The 22,318-nt window shown below is 22.5% G+C and overlaps 2 protein-coding genes and 1 long non-coding RNA gene across 7 annotated transcripts; 1 reads left to right on the forward strand and 2 right to left on the reverse strand.

Moving 5' to 3' along the window:
* The first annotated feature begins 31 nt into the window (after nt 1–31).
* On the forward strand, nt 32–10,792 carry slif (cationic amino acid transporter slimfast). Of its 3 annotated transcripts, none has more exons than XM_012486254.3 (11): nt 32–205; nt 7,482–7,671; nt 7,754–8,021; nt 8,275–8,403; nt 8,573–8,833; nt 9,045–9,331; nt 9,418–9,758; nt 9,892–10,055; nt 10,166–10,332; nt 10,413–10,521; nt 10,607–10,792. In XM_012486254.3, exons 3-11 carry the CDS (start codon nt 7,793–7,795, stop codon nt 10,726–10,728), a joined length of 1,809 nt encoding a protein of 602 aa, XP_012341708.3. In that variant the 5' UTR covers nt 32–205; nt 7,482–7,671; nt 7,754–7,792; the 3' UTR covers nt 10,729–10,792. The 3 variants fall into 3 exon arrangements, with proteins under 3 accessions (XP_012341708.3, XP_086769037.1, XP_086769038.1); XM_086912912.1 differs by having other exon boundaries at nt 53–205; nt 7,482–7,548; XM_086912911.1 differs by lacking the exon at nt 7,482–7,671 and having other exon boundaries at nt 51–205.
* Nucleotides 1,447–5,042, reverse strand: LOC147656913 (uncharacterized). The gene is made up of 2 exons (XR_015293515.1): nt 4,811–5,042; nt 1,447–3,569 (listed from the first exon to the last, which is right to left on the reverse strand). It is a non-coding gene; the product is annotated as an uncharacterized LOC147656913 (long non-coding RNA).
* A 1,152-nt stretch (nt 10,793–11,944) lies between the features above and the next one.
* Pex23 (tectonin beta-propeller repeat-containing peroxin 23) lies at nt 11,945–21,608 on the reverse strand. 3 transcript variants are annotated; one of them, XM_086912905.1, is made up of 25 exons: nt 21,473–21,608; nt 20,302–20,533; nt 20,027–20,209; nt 19,543–19,695; nt 19,366–19,458; nt 19,003–19,183; nt 18,668–18,891; nt 18,335–18,538; nt 18,069–18,250; nt 17,868–18,000; nt 17,565–17,791; nt 17,356–17,487; nt 17,114–17,270; nt 16,890–17,052; nt 16,712–16,815; nt 16,489–16,631; nt 16,054–16,402; nt 15,827–15,977; nt 15,543–15,739; nt 14,925–15,134; nt 14,748–14,849; nt 14,531–14,666; nt 14,263–14,454; nt 13,616–13,773; nt 11,945–13,501 (listed from the first exon to the last, which is right to left on the reverse strand). In XM_086912905.1, exons 2-25 carry the CDS (start codon nt 20,524–20,526, stop codon nt 13,451–13,453), a joined length of 4,050 nt encoding a protein of 1,349 aa, XP_086769031.1. In that variant the 5' UTR covers nt 20,527–20,533; nt 21,473–21,608; the 3' UTR covers nt 11,945–13,450. The 3 variants fall into 3 exon arrangements, with proteins under 3 accessions (XP_086769031.1, XP_086769030.1, XP_086769032.1); XM_086912904.1 differs by having other exon boundaries at nt 20,302–20,560; nt 21,473–21,606; XM_086912906.1 differs by lacking the exon at nt 21,473–21,608 and having other exon boundaries at nt 20,027–20,235; nt 20,302–21,206.
* Between the last annotated feature and the right edge of the window lie 710 nt (nt 21,609–22,318).

Consider the following 22,318-nt stretch of genomic DNA (forward strand, 5'->3'; position numbering starts at 1 on the left):
ATTAGTAAGCGGACAGGTGGAAACGAACATCATGATATTAGAGCACATTATTAGTTTGCGACCGTCCTCCGGCGCGACCGGTTTCACAGTGTCGACCCACTTCCGATTCAATTACATATATTTATCTTACCCGGTCAAAGTGACTTTATATGTGAGAAATTTTCTACACATCTAGTTTCCTTCTCAATACGATCTTCGAGATCAGGTAAGAATAATTTTTTTTTTTGCAAATGCAACAAATATTCATTTATTATTTTTTTTTAAATAAATTTTATATTAATATATACGTATAATGTATATATAAATATTAGTATATATTTAAAATCTACTTTTTATTGTCTTGCGATTTGTATAATTCTTCAATTATAAGACATTCTATAATTACAAGTATTATTACAAATACTTATTTCAAATATTTTTATTTCATATTATTCATTTGCATTTAAGAATTTAATAATTTTTTTTTATTTCTTTTTTATTTTTATAATTTTTTTTAACGTTTAATATGACCTAATGTTCTAATAAAGATAAACATGGACACGTGTTTGAAAAGTAATTAAGTATTTTTACATCGTAAAATACAACACAAATAAAAGATAAAAATGTGTAATTATTGTCTTTTACAATATTACTTATATTTATATTTTTTTTTTCTTTTTGTGTGAAGAGAACATTATAAGTAATCAACACAACAAATTAATTTTCACTTACGTTTATTTAACTTATTTATTTTAGAATTTTTTTTCTTGCAACATTTCTGAATGAAAATTTTATCATATCTTATTTTACATTTTATGAGAAAAGAGAAAATTACAGTTTAGCGATAAATGATACATTTAAATATAAATTTAAAAAATATATTTTTGAATGTTATTTTATTTTAATTTAAATTTTTTATAATACAAAATAACAGAAATATGTTATATATTTAATAATATTTAAAAAATTAATTTAGCTACTTAAATGAATTGGAACTATTTAATTAAAATTAATTTTAGAATAATATAAATATATTATTATAGTTTGAACTAAATGATTTGTTCAAATTGAAATATTATATCATGAATTATATTTATTTTTATTAAAAAAAGTCATTATTAATATATTGTAAATAGTTAAATTATATTTAATCGAATTATTTGAATTTTTTAAATTAATTAATATTTTTTAACAATATTATTCAAATAATAAATTACATCATCGGTTAATTTATAAAATTTTATAAAAATACAATTACAAAAAATCTGATTTTTATTCAATTTTATTTGATTAATGATTTGTAATGTGTTTTTCTTTAATTCATAATCATAGATTTTTCGCAGATTTTTTTCTAAATTTACTAAGTAAAACGATATAATAAAGAGAAAATAAAATATAAAATATATTTTGTAAATTTTTTATTCTAACTTTTTTCATTTTAATCATCATTCATTTTAATGCAATCAATTTATTTTTTAAGATATTATTTATTTACTTATTATCCATCAATCAAACTTAAGATTAAATTATTTTAGATTAGATTATTTTAAATTAAATTAAATTAATGTCTTAAAATTAAATTATCTATAAAAAATTAGAATTGTATTATAATATATGTATGTAATTCGTATGCATATAGTGTTTGCCATGCGTGATTTTCTTTTCTATATGTATGAATAAGGAAAGAACTCCTTTCTCTTTTATTAGTATTTTCAATTCGTGTAGCAATGTGTAATATTCGATACTACATCTAAGGATATATATCCATTGAAAGGAATTTTGCAAGAGGTTAGCATTGAGAAATATCATTCCAATGGTTTTTTTCTTAGCATTACATAATGCTAACAATTTTCTTTCAAGAAAAGAATTATTTCTAACATACTTATCCGTAATTAATTGCAAGATTTGAAACATTATCGTTTCTTTTTTTCACCATATCCAGTTCACATTCAAATTTTTATATGTTTTTTGTTACATCGATATTGTTTTCTATCATTATAATGATTAAAATGAAAATATTCCTGACTAGGATTTTAATATTGTTAGCTTGTTTTAAGGATCACGACGTGTAGAAATCGAACATACATAATTTGTATCCGATATAGATGTGTACATATAACGTAGCTTTGCCAAAGATATACAAACAGTTCATACACAAACAGTTCATACACAAAGAATCGTCATCTAAATTGTTGATTAATCGATGTCACTTGTCTATGATTGTGTATTTGAATTGTCCGTGTTATTTAAATGTTACATTTCCACTGTGCATTTCTTTAATAAAAATCTTCAATATTATGTTTGTATAAGAAATACTCCGTCGAGGCATTCAATGGACATAAATTTGTTTTGCTTGTTGAGTTTTATAAAAATTAATATTATAAAACTCAATAATCAGGATTCAGCCAGATTTAATTAACGAAATTTTAGTGATGTTATTTTTAAAAAGATGTTTTTCAATCCGTGATCCGCCACACACATATTTTTTACTTTTTTCCTTTACTTTGCATTATCTCTATTTCTTTCCTTTTTTTTTTTTTTTTTTCCTTTCAAAATTCTGAAGATTTTTTTATCGTATCTCATTATAAAATCATAGTCTTTAACAATTCTATTATTATTATTTATCAATGATCGCGATTCAATCTGCGATTAAGATCCCTCGACCTTACATGGTGTCAGGCTTGATTGGTGAAATTGTTAAATGGCTCGCATATGATTTGTAAATAAAGACATTACACTGAGGGGGATCGTGTAATGGGGACATGATGCCACGATGCCTTGCCTTAATTAGACTGTAACCTTGTCACATTGAATCGACTATACATTTGTTTATGGATCCTAGTTATGCCAATATCACCTGAGACCCGCAAATTTTAATACATATATACAAAGAGTGTCTTATAACTGATAATACAAACAGATAGATGATTTAAAAAAAAAATAAATCGAAAATATAGAATTCATTTCTTCATTGTTTTGATAAAACAAGTTCGAAAAAATTCCAAGCACAATTAAATTGACTATTTCCAGATGGGCAGTTATTCTATATGTGAAAATAAATAAAAAATGTAATAATAAAAATTAGTTTTCAAAAAAAGAAAAACAAAGACTTAAGACATAAAAATTTTATTCTTTTCTTCATTTTCATGTGTAGAGTAATCATTTATTATATAATTCATTGTATTATCTAATTAGGAATTATCCAATTTTAATTACATTTAAAAACTTTTGTATTCGAAAATAAAGTCATAAGTAAAAAAATTTTATCCCATTATTATTTTCGATTTATTTTTTAATCATTATCCAATTGTATTACCAATTACAACACAGCCCGTATATCATGAAATTCACAGATGAAACTAATCGATATCGTATAATGTTTGTTTGAATAATGTTTTATACATGTCAACATGCATCATGATAAAATGATAATGATTCGAAGAATATTTCTAGGAAGAAAAAAATAGAACATAGATATATCGAAATACTTGACGAAATTTATCTTATAATCTATAATGATTCTGTAAAAATCATCCATCTGCTGTGCAGGATTCTTGCCAGCATGATATCTCGATTACTTTTGACGTTATCTGAAATATCAATAAAACGATATTAAACAATTTTCTGTTTTTGAGATAATTTAAGAACTTTTATCTTTATGAAAATCTTCAATGTTGTTAATAAAAATTAAGCAATCGGTTAAAAATTTACAATATTATTTATTACGGTATTAATCCATGTTTGATATTTATCTTATTCATTAGAAATAAAATTTTATATTTCAAAACAGGTTATTATAAACGATCAACAGATTCTCTTCAATATTTATATTTACAAATTCAAAAAATATATTATATTTGTCATAATTATATCTCATATCATTATGGAGAAGTGTTAATAATCAAACAACATTGTTCTCATAGTTACCAGCATACGTGTTATAAATATAGTAAACAAAATTACAACTGTTAGCTGGGAAAATTCTAAAACAATGAAAGATAAAAAAATAGAAATCAAGATGTTCCTTGTAAATACATAACAACGAGAGGACGTTCCTCTCTTTTTTTTTAAATTATCAATCACGATCATCGTTTAAAGAGATCAAGGTGATTCACAAACACATAAATGATCAAAGAACCTTGGGAACTCCTAAAAAATTTATATGTATATTTATGTATAACAGTACTTTAATCGTTTATACATTTTCATTACTAGAGAAAAAAATGCTAGTTTATGCATGTTTATGTTATACACGAAACGAATTCTTATTGGTATATAATTCTTAGAATATTTCAAAATATATAGACAATATAATAATGTAATAATATGAAAAAATCGTATATTGAAAATTTCTAGTAATTTACGTAATGCATATATGTATTAATTTTATATCATGTTATGAAATGTTACTATAATAGTATAAGTTGTTTCGCTATTTTTCATAAAATAGTTTTTTCGAAATAAATATTTTTTTAAGATTATTAAAAATATTAAAACATCAGATAATGTTACAAATTGATTAAAATAAATCAAACTAATAAATTAATGATATATCTCGTAATATTTCCACAAGATATAAATTTTTCGTTGTTTCTGTTCGTAATATACTTTGCTATGTAAACGTTATTTTGTTTCTATCTTTCAAATATATAAAGACTGTTGAAAGCAATTTTCGTTGCATGGTCACTCGCAGAAACATGGTTATGCAAAGATATAATGGCATTGACTGCGTAGCGTATAAATAACGTCTAAACGATGTATGTAATGAAATTTTCAAATGATAAAGAATGAAATAAATTATATCGGTAATAAAATATTGAAACTCAATCACCATTAAAATTAAGATATTGATTATCATCATCATCAATTAACATTCGATTATTATCTATACTACTGCAATCATTGTGAACAGTGATAAACCATGAATATTGTTGCAAATTCATTCATTGACGCGTCAACTTCAATTCTAACTAGTAAACTAGATAATTTTTTCAATTTGGCGGGTATTTTAAAAATTATAAATCATTATTTTTTATAATGATAGTGGTAATTATTAGTGATTATATAACATAATTGCAATTATTTCGCGTTAAAATTTATAAATATATATTTAATACATATTTCAGTTAAATATTCATATTTATTTCAAAAAAGGAATAAATATATATATCAACTATAAAATAAAATATAAAATATGTTATTTTCATATTATTACCTTTACCATTTATTTCATAAATATAATTATAATATAATTATAATATTGATCTATATATCTATCATTTCGATATTTTTTAAATTTGCTGTCAATAAGCTGTTAATCGATGGATTATATAATAATAAAAAAAAAAATTTATCTAATCTATATGCATAATATATAATGTTCTTTCAATGTTATTCCAAATTTAATTTCAAATTAATATTCTATTTTTCTGCAATAACAAACCCTATTTAATGAAATAATATACATTTGTTTTGTTTATTTTTACTTATTTATCTAGTATAAAAAAAATTCATATTTTACTAGAAAAAAATGTATGAATGTTTTGCGTAAACACATAGTAAAACATAAAACATAAAAAATAATATTTTCATTATATATATGTTTTATTTATACTTTGTACGTACTATTTTTTATTTATAACTTGAAAAATACGACTTGGCATTGATTCATATAATCTGCCTAGATAAAATTATGATATTTTTTTCTACTTAGCTTCTATAGCACTTACAAAACCTTGCTAGTAAAAAGATTGATAATTATTTATTTAAATTTGTCTTGATAGATATTTTCAAATATTTTCAATGACATTCAAATCTGATTACAATGCCAGCCAATTTATATTTTATTTCCTGTTTTTTATATTAATAATTAATTAATTTTATCATATTAAGAATTCAATTAATTTGATTATATCGTTAATAATAGCCGGTATTATCGTGTTGAAATATCTAATTGTTATGCTTCATTATTTTCTTTATTTTTACTGATTTTCAATATCTTAAGATATTTTTTGGTATCTTATCTTTTATAATTTATAAATCGATAACTCCATTGGAATTTAGGGCATCCCAAATCATTAAGTATGTTTCTTCTCCATGTTGTGATAAAATTATTTTTTTTTCTCTTTTCTCAAATCAATGATAAAATAATATTATTTAAGTTATTTCTTTTCATAATTAAAAACGGCTATTTTCTATTCAAATATCTAATTATTGTCATATGATTTCTTACAAATTCAAGCTTAGCTTTATGATGATTTTTCGAGCATAGTGATTTTTGTTTTAACATTTTTCTTTTATAATATTACACGTTTCTGTTTTTTAATCGTTTTATAATCCGCATAGAAGTTTACTTATTCGGAAATTTGTTTTCAATTGTTGTTTTGAATAAAATTCAAATTCCGAAACTATTCGAAGAATTGACTTCTTATACTTAAACGATAAAAGTCTCTTTAACTTTATTTTTTAAAATAATTTATCATAATTTTCTTAATTTTTTAAATAAGGATGAAAACTCTATTTAAACTTTTTTCTATTTAAATATCCTTTTTTTTTTTAGTTCTTTAGTTTTAAATTAAATTTCTTATTTTTATTTTTTCTTTATACACAATAAAAAAAAGCACACGTGTATAATTAGACAAAAATAGCAAAAAAAGTGAAATGTGTCAAGTTAAAAACTTTCAACATTTTTTTTTACGAAACATAAATATTTTTATCAAATAAGTAGTTGCCTATTACATACAAATATTATATACAAATATATAAAGTAGAAAAATAGAATATATTAATTTGAGATCAAGTCTCAAATAAAGAATATTATAGAAAAACGTTCGTGCATTTAATCAATTATCGCAGATTATATTATTTATATCTTATAAAATTATTTAATTATTATAAAACTCAGATTTATTAATAGAGTCTTACATTTAAATAATTTCGTCTTAATAATTTTAAATTAATTAATAATTTTGTTATCAATTAATTTTTTAAAAAAGAAGAGATTAAATTAAAAGAACTAAACAATACTATATAATTAGAAAAGATACGAATCTTTATCATTACCTTCTTTATCTTTATCATTAAAAAATAATAATGGATTTTAATTACAAAAATCGATCAATTTATCTCATGTTATATATATGTAACGATTAATACGATATTATAATCTTTGCTTTTTATTCATAATAAAATGGAAATATTTTTATTATTACCTTATATATATTACAAGATAAAGAAAAAAATAACAACTGTTTTAATTAATAAATATTTGTTTAATGAAATAATGGTTTCGTATCATTCATAGCATTAATTGAAAAGATATCTAATTAAGCAACCAGTAATTATTAAATATTATTATATTATATTTTTACCTTTATAAAATAATAATCATCGTTATATTATAATTTCTTATTTAAATATAAAATAATCCACGGTATTAATGGAAAATTCGATTTTTTATTTTACTTTGCAAATATTTTTGCAGAAATATTTTTCTATTTCAGATGTGGAATCCGGAATTTACTTGGAATTTACGCAACAGTTTTTTTCGCGGTCAAAGAATATCTCTAAGTACAATATTTTAAACGCTAATGCTATATTATTATTTATAATTATTTGAATGACTTTGGAAATTTAAAATTACCACTTAAAACATAAGGAAAACATATTCAAATTTATCATCCCTCGTTACATGTAAAACAAATTTTCATCGAGTAACGTAAAGTTGAGAATGAAAAAAAAAATGGAAGAAAAATAATGATATATTGAATTTCAGGTAAAAGAAAAATAAACATAAGTAAAAAGGCTTGGCGATATGGCCAGCCGATTGTGGAAGGCGTTGTCCCGAAGACGGATAGATGAAAATCTTGAGGATAAAAGCGAACTAGCTCGAGTTTTAGGCTTATTCGATCTCACAGCACTTGGCGTGGGTTCGACTCTTGGCCTTGGTGTTTATGTCCTTGCTGGTAGCATTGCCAAAGAGACGGCTGGTCCAGCCGTCTGCATTTCTTTTCTCATTGCAGCTATCGCTTCCGCGTTTGCCGGTAAATTAGAATTGCCCGTATTGACAATTTATTTTTATCAAAAAGACATAAACATGCATTAATAAGTAAAATAAATCTTATTTTTTTTTTTTCAATTATAATGTTCGATAAAAATTTATATTTAAAAAAAAAGATTTAAATTTTATTTCTTTATCAAATGATAATTAAATAAAATCTAAAATATAATTAATTCGATAATTTATTTTTAATTATCTTGCTTTTTATAAGAGAGGCAATTATTTTTAACTTACAGGGATGTGTTATGCAGAATTTGCTTCCAGAGTTCCGAAAGCAGGATCAGCATATGTTTACAGTTATGTAACAGTAGGAGAATTCATTGCCTTTATTATAGGATGGAATTTAATTTTGGAGTATATAATAGGTGAGATAAAAGATTACTTATTCCTATTGTAAAAGTATTAATTTTATAAAAACGTGTTAGAAAATAGAAATTAAAATATAATCTTTATATTTGTATTAAAATAATATTTGTTGATATAATCATTGATTATTAAATTAATAATTATTATCGATATTAAAAATTTTATTAGGTACAGCAAGTGTCGCCCGAGGACTTAGTAATTATTTGGATGCCTTGATAGGAAATGTAATAAGTAAAACATTGCATTCTGTAATGCCTATAAGCGTTTCGTTTTTATCAGAATATCCAGACTTCTTCGCGTTCACTGTAGTAATACTTCTCATAATATTGCTAAGTATAGGCGTGAAAGAATCGTCAATTTTAAATAATATATTCACTGTAATAAACTTGATGACCATTTTAATAATCATAGTTGCAGGATCTATTAAAGGTAATAATTTCTATTTGTCGTTTAAACATGATATTAATGATTCGAATTAAAGTAATTAAAAAAGTAATCCCTATCATAATATTTTTAAAGATGCCCTGTTGATTATAATTTATCTGATTCTTTAACATTAAATAATCTATGAAAAAAAAAAAATATTTATGAAAAAAGATCTTGAACGTGTAAATTATTTTGACATATAAAATAATTTTAGCTGATCCAGCTAATTGGGGAATATCGATAAATGATATACCACAATCAGAACAACAACATGCAGGATCAGGAGGTTTTATGCCCTTTGGTATAAGCGGAGTGATGGTCGGGGCAGCAAAATGTTTTTATGGTTTCGTAGGATTTGACGCTGTTGCAACTACTGGCGAAGAGGCTAAAAATCCTCAACGCAACATACCTATAGCCATTGTAGTTTCTTTAATTATAATTTTAATGGCTTATTTTAGTATTTCGACTGTATTAACTATGATGTGGCCTTATTATGACCAAGTACGCTTATATACGAATTATACTTTTTAAGATTTCTTTTTATTACAATTAATTATATCTGCTATTAAAAAATATTTCATATTTAGAATGCCGATGCACCGTTTCCATATGTATTCGATAAAATTGGATGGCCTACTGTTAAATGGATTGTCAATATCGGTGCAGCATTTGCGTTATGTACAAGTTTGCTCGGAGCCATGTTTCCCTTACCTCGAATACTTTATGCTATGGGTAATGATGGGATAATTTTTAAACGACTTGCAAACGTACATCCGAAAACGATGACACCTATTTTCGGTACAGTGGTTTCTGGTTTATTCACGGGAATTATGACACTTATTTTTAATCTTCAACAATTAATTGACATGATGTCTATTGGAACGTTATTAGCATATACGATCGTAGCAATATCCGTTTTAATATTAAGGTAAAGACACAGTAATATCTAGTTTTTATATATATATATATATATATATATATATATATATATATATATATTTATTTATTTATTTATTAAGCATATAAATAAATACAATATAATTGTTATATGTACTATTTAGATATCAAGGAAAAGAATGTATGTCAAATACTCAGTCTATTACACAAATAGATGGTTATAAGTTAACACCACTCAACATTTTAAAACAAATTGTCAATTTGCAGAATCAAAAAGAAGTAACTGAGATGTCTATTAAAGTTGCAAAATACAGTATTGCAATTTTATGTAAGTAATGTATATTTATATAAATTATCTATATAACAAAAATTATATACAAATCTTAACTATGATTAACATTACTCTTATTTTTTATATCTGTCTTATTATTTTTACAGGTGTCGTTATATTTATTACTGCATTTTTCATTAATTACGTTGATACCGAAGTATTTGGCAAGAATGTAATAGAATCTGTGATATTAATAGTACTTGTAAACATATTATTATTAATCATAATTATTATTGCAAGACAACCTGCTCATGAAATTGATCTAGCATTTAAGGTGCATATTTAAAAAAAGAATTTTTTTAAATATGTTATAAAAAAAAAATCTTATATTTAATTGTACTTATTATTTTACAGGTACCATTAGTCCCACTTCTTCCATGTTGCAGTATTTTTATAAACTTATATTTGATGTTGCAATTAGATGCTTTCACTTGGATCAGATTTTCTATTTGGATGGCTATTGGTATATATATATATATATATTGATAATATTTGAAAAAAGCAAAAACATTATAGTTTATTATATATTATATCTATATTTTGTACAGGTCTTACTATTTATTTCTTTTATGGCATATCTCATAGTGAACAAGGAAAAAAAAATAAAATTGAAGCTGAAATGATAAAACGAAAATATGCTGACCAAGTTAGAATTGTAACCAGATTCTAATAATAACATTCTTGCTACGTGATATTTTTTTGTACATTTAAATAAAAATTTGCTCTATGAAAAAGATCTTAGATATTACATATGTGATTACTACGATAATTTAAAAAATAATATTCGTGATGTTATTTTATCTTTTTAATAGATTTAAAATATTAAAAAAAGAATATATTTTAATTATACGAATTATTTTTTATATATTATTTTAGAACAAAATTTTTAGTATAGAATTTTTTTGAATTCAAAATGTATCTTTTTGACAAATGACAAATATACATTGTTACACATTTTTAAATCAATGCATTAGATATTATATAAATATTCATAATATTATTCTAATAAACAAATCTGAACTATTGTATAATATATAAAATTATGTAAAAAAATTTATTTTCTTTTTATATACGTCAAACGTATTCCTTTTTTATATAGTAAACTATTTCATATAAAAGTTTTATTATGTCTATTATTTATTTAAATAATTACGGAAATAAAATACATTGTTTCGTATTAATTATTATATAAAATATTAATCTCAATTATTTTTAATAAATAAAAAAAAAATTGAAAATTTTTTGGTTCTAAAAATATTATTTTGTAATATATTTTTATCTTTTATAGCACATATTTTTAAAGAATATATAATTTATATATAAAATAACGATTTCAAGAATAACGATAAAACTATGAAAGAGATAATATAAAAAAATAAAAATATAAAATTTTTTCATTTAAAGCTAATATTCTGTATATATAGAATATTATTATATTCTATCTTTGGAAAATCAAATTTTGAAGAAGTTGGAAAACAAATATAAAAGTATAAAAAAATGTTAGTTGATTTGTTTATTTGATTAATTTATTTATTTAATTATAAGCAATTTAAATTTGTGTTAGATGAAACGAAATAAATGACATGAAAGAGATAAAATTTAATCTATTTGTATTTAGCTTAATAATATATAATGTAATTAAGTTTTAACTAATATTTTTATATATTAATTTTAATTTATTTTTCTACAATTAAACCAAAAATATTTCACGAATATATATATTTTATACATAATAAACTTAAGATTATTAATAAATTTTTATAAATTAATTTATAAATATTTATAAATAATTTTAAATTTATTAATAAATACATATAATATTTATTTATTTTATATATATGTATATAATATAATTTAATTATATATTAGAAATTATAATACATATATGTTTATCAATAAATTGTATTTATATATCAGCATAAACATTGACATGATATACTTATATATTCTTACATACATACAATAATGAAACTTAATATTAATAATTCACAATGAAATAATATTCGTAATAAAAATTTATAATTTAATTACTAATTATAAATTCATATATATTACATAAAAATTTATAATATTTAACCATAATAATTTCAAAATTTTTTCATGTAATTTATATTTTGATAAGTTTATACATAGAATAAGAATAAATATAAAATCATAGTATTAGAGGCACTACATGAAATCTATTTATACAGGAACATTTAATACATTGTCTTTTAAAAGAAGAATGAAGCATTGTTTTAATACAATTATATATATTAATTTATGATTCATTACTTACGATTTATTTTTTTAATATTTACGAAAGTTAATTTTTAATAACTTATTAAAATAAACTATTTTTAATAAATTGTTATATATGAATAAAATATGTAATAAATAAAAAATGTAAAAAAAAAATATATATAAAGATTATTTATTTTAATATAATTTCAATTTTTCAAATATTTGAATAAACAGTCTCTTTTAATGTTCAATTTTCTTATTTTATAATAATCAAAATAATTTATAGCTAGACAAGGCATTTCGTATAATTTAATATATAACGTCACATTTTTTACTATACATATGTACAGAGTGTTAATATATTTGCGGGATATTTTTAAAGAATCGATTCTAGAAGCCAAAAAAAAAAAATTGATATACAAAAATGTCGACTGAAACTTATTTATTAAATTATAGGCACCTTAAATTTGTATTGTATTGTTTTATACAAAGCGTAAAAAGATTAATTTAAATAAAATAAAACTAGATTCTTAGATCATCACATTCTATTGTCAATTTATTTCATCTTCAATTCTGTAAATTTAAATTGCTTATAATTTAAAAAATAAGCCTTAAATGATTTTTATATATAAAATTTTGGATTTATTTTAGTTCAAAAATCGAGTCTAACAATATTTCGTGAATATATTAATGCTCTGTATAATTACGAATTATATTTGTTTATTTAAATGCACACATTTGGAATGTTTCTTTCATTTGATATAAAATTTTAATAAAACTATATTAATAGAGAGAGACGTGTATAAATAATCTCATTAATATTATTTTTTTTATATGTATTATTTATATATTAGAATATAAGTGAAAGTAATACGAACAATTAATTTCATATTATTGTTCTTTGTACGTTTTAGATAAAATAATATCTCTGTTATTTGAAATATATCATAGTAGCTTGTTGTATCATAAAATTAAGTCAACTGCAACAGCTAAGCCATATCATATATATAAATATAGCTACATATACGCATATGCATTGATTTTTTTTATTTGAAAAATATAAAGAAATTAAACGATAGAGTATTGTATTCTTAGATATTAACGTGTTATAGATACTAATATTTTGCATATCTCATTAATAATTAATTTTCCATTTAAAAATTAGTTCTTCATTTAGTTTTATTTATAAGACTTCCCACACTTATATACTGCCAATTTGCCTGTTTATAATAGATGTAAATATTTAATTTTATATGATAATAATTTTAACTCCACAAAACAATGGTATATTTATAATTTATCATTATTTATAATTTATCAAATAATCAACTCACCCCTATACCAGTTGCCCAACCAGTTCCAGCTGGATTGTCATTAGTAATACCTATTCTACGACAAAGTATACCAGCACCTGAAATTGCCCAAACTTGGCCTTGTTCTCTTGCAACAGCAACGTGTCGAAAACCTTGTTTTGCATTTGCAACGGACATATCTGAAATATATAAACAATGTTCATAGTTTAAATTATATCGTAAATAAAATATATTATAAAATATAAAAAAATATAAAAAAATAAATATAAAATATAATATTTTATTAATAAATTAATTGGTATATTAAATATATAAAATAAATTATTATATTAAATGAACAATAATATTTGTGAATATAAAATCAAAAAATATATTTATAAACTAATAAATTTATAATAAATTCTAATTTAAGATTGTATCATATATTTTATATACTATATATATATATATTATATATATATTATATATATTTTTTTTTAGAATTTTTGTAAAAAAAAATTTAGTACATTTTTTCTGATAATTTTTTTTAATTAAATATTTTCTTTTCTTAATAAAATTACATAAATCGTTATAATAAAAAATATATTATTTGTTATTCAATTTTATATAATTAATAAAAATTAAACTAACCAATAATCTATTTAATACATAAATTGAATGAAATATACCTATATGTATAGGATCATTTGGCATCACAGGAAGCGTTTGCCAATATGTTCCCTCTGGAAAAACATTCACCTGTACATCGCGTCGTACGTGTAATCTACCTGTTGTATCTAAGGCCCACACCTCGTTTTTTCCAACAGAAATTTGTTTTAAATGAGCACCTGCTGGTGGTTCAACATTCTGCCATTGTATTCCTAAAATTATAATATAGTAATTAGAAAGAATTTTAATAATTTTAAAAATTTATTTATGCTGTTATAATATTTATACCTGTTGGTTTTACAGAAGTAATACCTAATCTCCAATAAGAGGAACCATTCTTTCCAACAGACCAAACTTGCCCGCAGGGACCACATGAAATACCTACTAAAGCTTGATCACTTGGTATATGCTCCCATGAAACTCCCTATAAATAAATATTAATTTTATTTACAGCTTAAACAGATATTTATAGTTTGATTAATTATTATAAATAATTATTATATACCATTGGACATGATTCTGAAACACCTCTTCTAAATAAAGCTTCACCATTAGAGGCAACTGCCCATATATAAACAGGAATATCTGAACCAGGTTTGTCAGTTGCCTAAAAATTAAATTTAAAAATTATTATTAGTATTATTTTATATATATTTTTTAATAAAATATATATATATATTACATATAAAGAAACATCAATCAATTTTGTATTTCCTAATTCTTGCCAAGGTCCGCTAGTTGTTAATTGACACCTTCGAAACCATCGTCTTCTTCTAACATAATCAGTAAATTGTTTTTTACCATGATATTGAGAACGAAAATCTGTAGCATATTGCCAACCATCTCTATCAACACCTCCAGGGGTATGAAAATCTACTATCCAATCTGACACCTATTATAAAATAAAATATTTAAATTTTATTATTTGAATCTTATAAAAAATACAATTAATATTTTATTGTATTTTCTACATAAAATAAATTATATTCTATAAAGAATATCTATAAAGAATTCTATAAAGAATATAAATCATATTCTAATAAAGAATTTAATAAAGAATTCTAATAAAGAATATTCTTGCATAATAATTCTTATATAATAAAATTTGTGATTTTGTACTCTATTTTGAGTTTTCGAAAAAAAATAAAAAAGAAAATAAATTTAATCAAAATAAGGAAGGAAAATATAATATGCCAAACTTAAAATAGAGTAGTAAATAAGAGTACTAAAATTGATCATTAGAATTTAGATAAAAGAAATTTAAATATTAAAATTTAAATATGTTATTATATATTCTTACCCAATGCCATTGCATCGATAATAATTTAGTATGTTCTCGAGTACGTTTATGACGTCCAGATGCATCACTCCACATATAACGATCTGTTGGAAGACCATGAGAAGTATATCCAGTTACTGGATTCCAACGTTGATTTTCATACACATAATAATTATGAGTATCTACCATAGTATTTATTCCCGTACTACTATCTAATCCTATATAAATCAATAAGATTAAAATTATAAGATTAAATTCATAAATTAATTTTTTTTAGTATAAATTTTTTTATTATAGAAAACGACCTTTCAGGAATAAACCACCCCAACCACCAGTATATACCCATGCAATATTATCATATCCTATTCCCCATGTTACACCAAGAGAACAAGTTTCAACCTTTTTCAAATGTCCACCCATTTGTCTCCAAAACATTGTAATTGGATCAATAATTATCTACATGAAATTTTACTACATTATAATTAAATTACATAAAAGTAGTTCTAATATCAATATCGAGATTATTACATACAGATGTAGATTTATATGATATGCTGCATAATGTCATCAATCCTTTAATCCGTAAATGAGTAATACTTTGTGGTAATATTCTGTGGCTATAAAAAGTAAATTCCTTATCATCGATATAGATTTTATATCCTCGAGTTTCACATATAATATTTAATGTGAAGTTAGAACCAGGTTTTAACAGTATATCTCCATTTCTTTCTTCATCGCCCCATTGGCCATTTTGATATGTATTTCGCACAATAATATTTTCTTTTAATCTTGGATTAAAATGTAATGCTACATCATGACAATCCATTATAGATTTTTGTTTTAAAGACATTGTTGAATAACAGACAAAATTGAATGATAACCTAAAAAATGTGAAAATGTTTTGGAAAATATTTTTTCATTTAAATTTTCAAAATATTTTTTAGAATTATCTTAAATTATTCTTTACCTATCAGCATCATCATGAATACAAACAGTAATTTTTAAAGAACTACCATATCCAAAACCATTTTGCAAAACACATTCAAAAGGTAATTCTTTTCCAACAACATCTAATTCTTGCACATAAGCACCATTAGTAAACTGATTTTCCTATTATATGTATATAAAGCATAAAATTTCATAGCTTAAATTTTATATATATATATTAAATGAGATATGTATTAACTTACTTCTATAATAGCAGGATCATATACATACACATCTCCTAATGCAGTAGTAGCCCATATCGTATTAGGACCAGGTTTTCCATAAACATTATTCATTTGACAAGAAACTATAAAAAATATAAAAAATCATTTATTTTTGTATATTATACATATATTAAATATAAGTATTAAGTTTATATACCTGATGTTAAATGTGCTAACCAATCTTCCATTTCAGTATCGCTAAAAAATTGCAATCTAAGAACTTTAGAACGTGGCATTCGAGGAGTATGAATCGCTATTCGTGGATTACCTGGTTCACTACAGCAAACTACACACATAATTTCAGAAACAGGAAATTGCATCTGTAAAAAAAATTGATTAAAAGTTCGTTGAAATATTCCGAAAAAAAATTGTTTAACTTACAATTGTTGTTGCTCCATCTGAATTTAAAATAGTTACAATTCCTGAATCTAAAGAACCACTATTACTACTTATCCATTCTAATTCAATAACACAATCTTCATATGAAGTACCACCCTTAACTTTGCATTTTGCATTACCATTTTTTACCCAAGATGATCTGTAATAAATTATTATAAATAAAAATAAAATAAATAACATTATCAACTTTTTTACAAAATTTTATATATTTATTAAAATCTTACTTTTCAACTACTTTTTCGTATATTGATGGATCATATTGTATTTTTTGTAATCTTTTTTTTAATTCCTCTAAAATATATATTCTCCATGTCTCTGCTATATCCCCATGACTTGCACCATTTGAATCTGCAATCCTGTAAATTTAAATATGTAAATAATTAAATTATATATATAAATAATTTAAATAGATAATATTTACAATATTAATTACCATTTTGGAGGATTAGATGAATCAATAAAACATGCTCCAGCTTCTACTTTATACCAAGAGGTATCACATTCAGCCCAATACATTGCCCCAGAGCTTTCATCTTCTCCATAAACACCTGAATCACTAGTTAAGTCAGGATCGAAAATACTTCCATCTGTCTCAGGATGAGCTTCAACACCTACCATAGAGCCAACTGAATGAACAGGACTCCATGCAGCTGGATTTATCTATATTAATTTTAAATTTCTTAATTTCAATAAAAATGATTACATATAAATGCATATAATTCAATTATTTATTAACCTTAACAACATTGCCCATTCCTTTTCCAGATATTACTATAGATTCTCCAGTTTTAGTCAATGATTCATTCGATATAGTTATATTAGCAACGCTAGCTTCGGTTAAATCGTTCATATCTAATGAATTTGCTGATCTACAATTTTATTAATTAAGAAAAGGATAATATTATTATATTACAATAAAAAATAATTATTAATTTACCGTTTTTTATCTTCATTTAAATATATATCCTGGAAAGATGTTTGCTGTGTAGAATTCTTTGTAGAAGTACCATCATTTACACGTTGCCACAATTTTAATGATGTTGGTGTTGGTGCAGAACGAGATTGTTCTTCCCATTCTCTAATCAATGTAGTACCTTCACTAGTACTATGTGGTCGATTCTATAAATATTATATTTTTAAAATAATAAAAAATATATTTTAATTAAATACCTGTAATATTTAAAATTTATGTAAAATAAATACCAATGATCCCCAACTTTGATGTCTTTGTTGTTGTGGGGTACCACACATACTATGTCTATTACTCGAAGATAAACTAGCGTTACTACTTGCTCGACTAAGTTGAAGAGGTGCATTTATTAATCTCCATTTTTTACCCGTTAATTCTGATTGTGTAATACCAGTGCGATAATATAAACATCTATCTTCATGGCCTATGGCCCAAACCTGTAGAGATATTAAACAAATTAAGTAAATTAAATACTTATTACTTAATAAATTAAAAATTGATAAATTAAAAATTATTTATTTAAGAAAAATATTCTTTTAAACAAATTCTTTTTTATTATAAGTTACCTGATCATTTGGAGCAACAGATACCAATGACATTTTACTTAACATTTCCACCCATCCAGTTCCAACAGCCATTTGTTCACAAACTCCACTCATTTCACCTTTAATACCTTTTCTAAACCAAACTCCTCCATCTTGTGTTATAGCCCATACAGCATCTGTACCTATACTAACTTGTACTAATTTTAAATCTTTTTGTGGAGGATCAACTTCTACCCAATCTTCACCTATACATATATGATATAAATATAATAATATATATTCAATATATATATATTATATATATATTATATATATATATATACAAAAATATATATTATTTAATATAATTTACATACCCATTGGATATTCTCTAGTCACACCTGTACGCACAATTGCTTTACCAATCATTAACACAGCCCACACAAGACCAGTCATTCCAACAGTGATTTGACACACTTCATATCCATTTGCTAATTTTATAGTACTCCATCTTTGACCTTCAGGGCAAGTGGTACTAGTTCCAACACGAAACATTACCTGTAAATAGATTATTATTAGATATATAACATATAAAATAAAAGTATAAATTGAAATAAATTATAACATTACAGTTATAAATAAAAATTATAAATACAATATTATTATAAATTACAATATTTAATTAATACAAATTATAATATTTTTTAAGAGAATTAAAAATATTTTTTTAAATATTATACCCTGCCATGAGCAGTTACTGCCCAAACTATTAAACATCCGGGATTACCACCAGGTATTTGATTTCCACCCACAGATATATCAATAAAAGGTTCCTAAAAATAAATAACGTTAATAAATATTAATAAATTTTTTAAATGTTTTTGAAAATCATTCAGTTTAAAAATTTAGAAACTTACTTTAGTTGCATCTTTATGAAGGGGTGCAATAGCACACCATGAATTCATAGCACTATATCTCCTATATCGAACCCATTTCCTTCTTCTAACACAAGATTTCCATTGTTTTTTTGTTGTATATGTAGCTGGAAAATCAACTGCATATGTCCATCCCTACCAAAATATCAGATTCTCTGTGATCATAACACTTTGTTTCGATGTTGACAACTGATAACAAATCTACATATAAACAGAAAGTCATAAAAAATGTAACAAAGATGAACTGAAAAATGAATTAATCCATTATTAACTCATTGATAACTACAACCACATGTAATTGCTGTTATTAATATAAAAATTAATAAATTAAAAAAAAATTAAGAAATATAAAATAATAAAAAAATTTTAAATGAATAAAATATTTTTTAATGAAATATTTTAAGAAAAAATAATAGATTAATTATAAATAGTTTAATTGCTATAACAAAAATTTTATTGTATTTACATCATGATCTAATGGTTGACCATCCAATGTAGTTTCTATTTGCCAATCACCTTCCCATTGCCAAGCCATAGATGGTAATTTTACTTTATCTCTGCTACGATCAACTGTACCATCTTGATCAGAAAAATTATATCTATCTGTAGGTAATAATCTTCCACTAAATCCTTCTAAAGGAAGCCAACGCTATAAATATTATGTTTTCTTAAAATCTGTATAAAAGTTACATATATAAATAACTATTATTATAATCATTTTCAAATATATTTTAAACATACTTCGTTTTCATATATTTCTTCCTTGATTCTTATAGGTACATCTAAACCATGTACATGTACATAAACTTGACGATCACCACCTATAGCCCACATGAAATGTGGTACTGCTGATAATTGTTTAAACTCAAGACCTAAATACATGAATTCTCTCCACATATTCCCAGATGTTGACAATCCAAATACGCGTCCCTCATTATTTATAGCATATAAGTATGAGCTTGGCATTTTAACACTTTAATAACAAAACAGTTTAACTTTTCTATAAAATAATATTTATATTCATAATAATGGAATTATATTTTCCTATCATTAGATTATTGTGCAAATATGTACTGATAATGATAATCTTTATATCGATGATTCACGTTTATGATAATAACAAATATTTAAATATATAAAGATAAATATTTTTGGATATTTAAAAACAAATATAAGTTTTTTTTTCTGCACTATTAATAATAACATACATAATTTTTACGAAAATATAAAATAATAATTGCGAAAAAACGATTTTGGTTATGTAAAATATTTATATTTTACAATTTATTAATATAACACATTATTATTATATATAAAAATGTTAAAATATAAAAACGATTAAATTATTAAATTTTAATACAAAAATTTAAACGTAAGTATAAATTGTTAATCTAAAAATAAAGAACATGTTTTGATGACACATAGCCAACTGTCATTTACTATCACTGATTAAAAATGTGAATGTAGATAAATTTATCTCACATTAAAAGAAATTACTATTTTAAAAATTAAAATATTAATAAATATAATTAACGTTTTCAGAAGTTATTTGTGCATCATATAATAATATATTTATATAAAATATAACTGTTGTAATAATATAATTTTATTTTTACTTAAATTATATATAATTAAATACATGTGGTAACACTGCTTTCTAAATTCACTTTTTGTGATTAAATTTTAAAAAAGATATTAAAATTTCTTTTATTTTCTTTGTGTATTTTTATAGATTTTAATGTGAATCTGAAAATATTCATTTTAGTGATCGAAATTTAGTGATTCAAAATTATTTGCATACAAAATTGTAAATTTTTAAAAAAAATTTTTGCGAGTCATATGTCATCGTGTTAGATTTTCATTTAATACAATTGAATGATAGAAATACTAAAACGTATCAAGTTCAAATTACCTTTTGAATAAAAAAATTCAAATTATATTATAATTTAAATTCAAATCCAAATTGATGTAATTGATTTTTAACTGGTATATATTTATAGACATGCATAAGATTGTACAAATCAAATTAAAACAAAGATAACCAAGAAAATGAAACATTTACAGGCAAAAAAGTAATTTAAAATGGTGGATATTGCATCAGACAGGTTGTCAGATAAGATTAAATTTTCAGAGACTGACATCATGCTCTTATTTAAAATAAAAGAGACAAAAAACTAATTAAGAAAAAACATAATGCGATCGTTACGGAATACGTAATACTTTTTTTAAAATTTTTTTTTGTTTGAAAGTATATCAGACTGAAAATCTAGAGTTTTGTCTAACAAAGTTATATCAGGCATGCTGCAAGTCATTATGTGTAAGGTTATATATTTGTTTGTGATTTAAAAATTAATTTAAATAATTATTAATAATAGTGAAAATATATTGCATTAAGAATTAACAAAAAACAATTAAATTAATACTAAATCCAAAATATGTCCTACTAAAGTAAAAAGATTCAAACTTTTATTTATTAAAAACAATTATATATTTTATAATATCTTATCTCATTCTCGAAATAAATTTATTAACAATATTTAATTTAAATAATTTTAAATAATTATGATTAAATAATTTTTCTTTAATTTGTTATTAATTTTATATTGTTATTATTTTTTCAAAATAAGTTATAATTACAGATCGAATATTATCAACATTTTAATTAAAATTTAATTTTTTCAAAATAATGATTTTTAAGATACACATTATAATAAGTATTATTTAAAATTATAAAAATAAAATAAAAATCAATAAAGAA

The sequence above is a fragment of the Apis florea genome, unplaced genomic scaffold, assembly GCF_048593485.1.
Source record: "Apis florea isolate Af1SG1 unplaced genomic scaffold, ASM4859348v1 contig_3493_pilon, whole genome shotgun sequence".
Taxonomy (NCBI): Eukaryota; Metazoa; Arthropoda; class Insecta; order Hymenoptera; family Apidae; genus Apis; species Apis florea.

Bases quoted from the DNA above. Each gene is read 5' to 3' on its own strand.
- Pex23 (XM_086912905.1), bottom strand. From the start codon at position 20,526: ATGCCAAGCTCATACTTATATGCTATAAATAATGAGGGACGCGTATTT. The intron at 18,251-18,334 runs GTATTTATTTTA...TAATATTTATAG, and splicing joins ATCAAAGTTGGGGATCATTG to AATCGACCACATAGTACTAG. The intron at 18,001-18,068 runs GTAAATTAATAA...ATAAAATTGTAG, and splicing joins TTAAATGAAGATAAAAAACG to ATCAGCAAATTCATTAGATA.
- slif (XM_012486254.3), top strand. From the start codon at position 7,793: ATGGCCAGCCGATTGTGGAAGGCGTTGTCCCGAAGACGGATAGATGAA. The intron at 10,056-10,165 runs GTAAGTAATGTA...TTATTTTTACAG, and splicing joins ATACAGTATTGCAATTTTAT to GTGTCGTTATATTTATTACT. The intron at 10,522-10,606 runs GTATATATATAT...TATTTTGTACAG, and splicing joins TTCTATTTGGATGGCTATTG to GTCTTACTATTTATTTCTTT.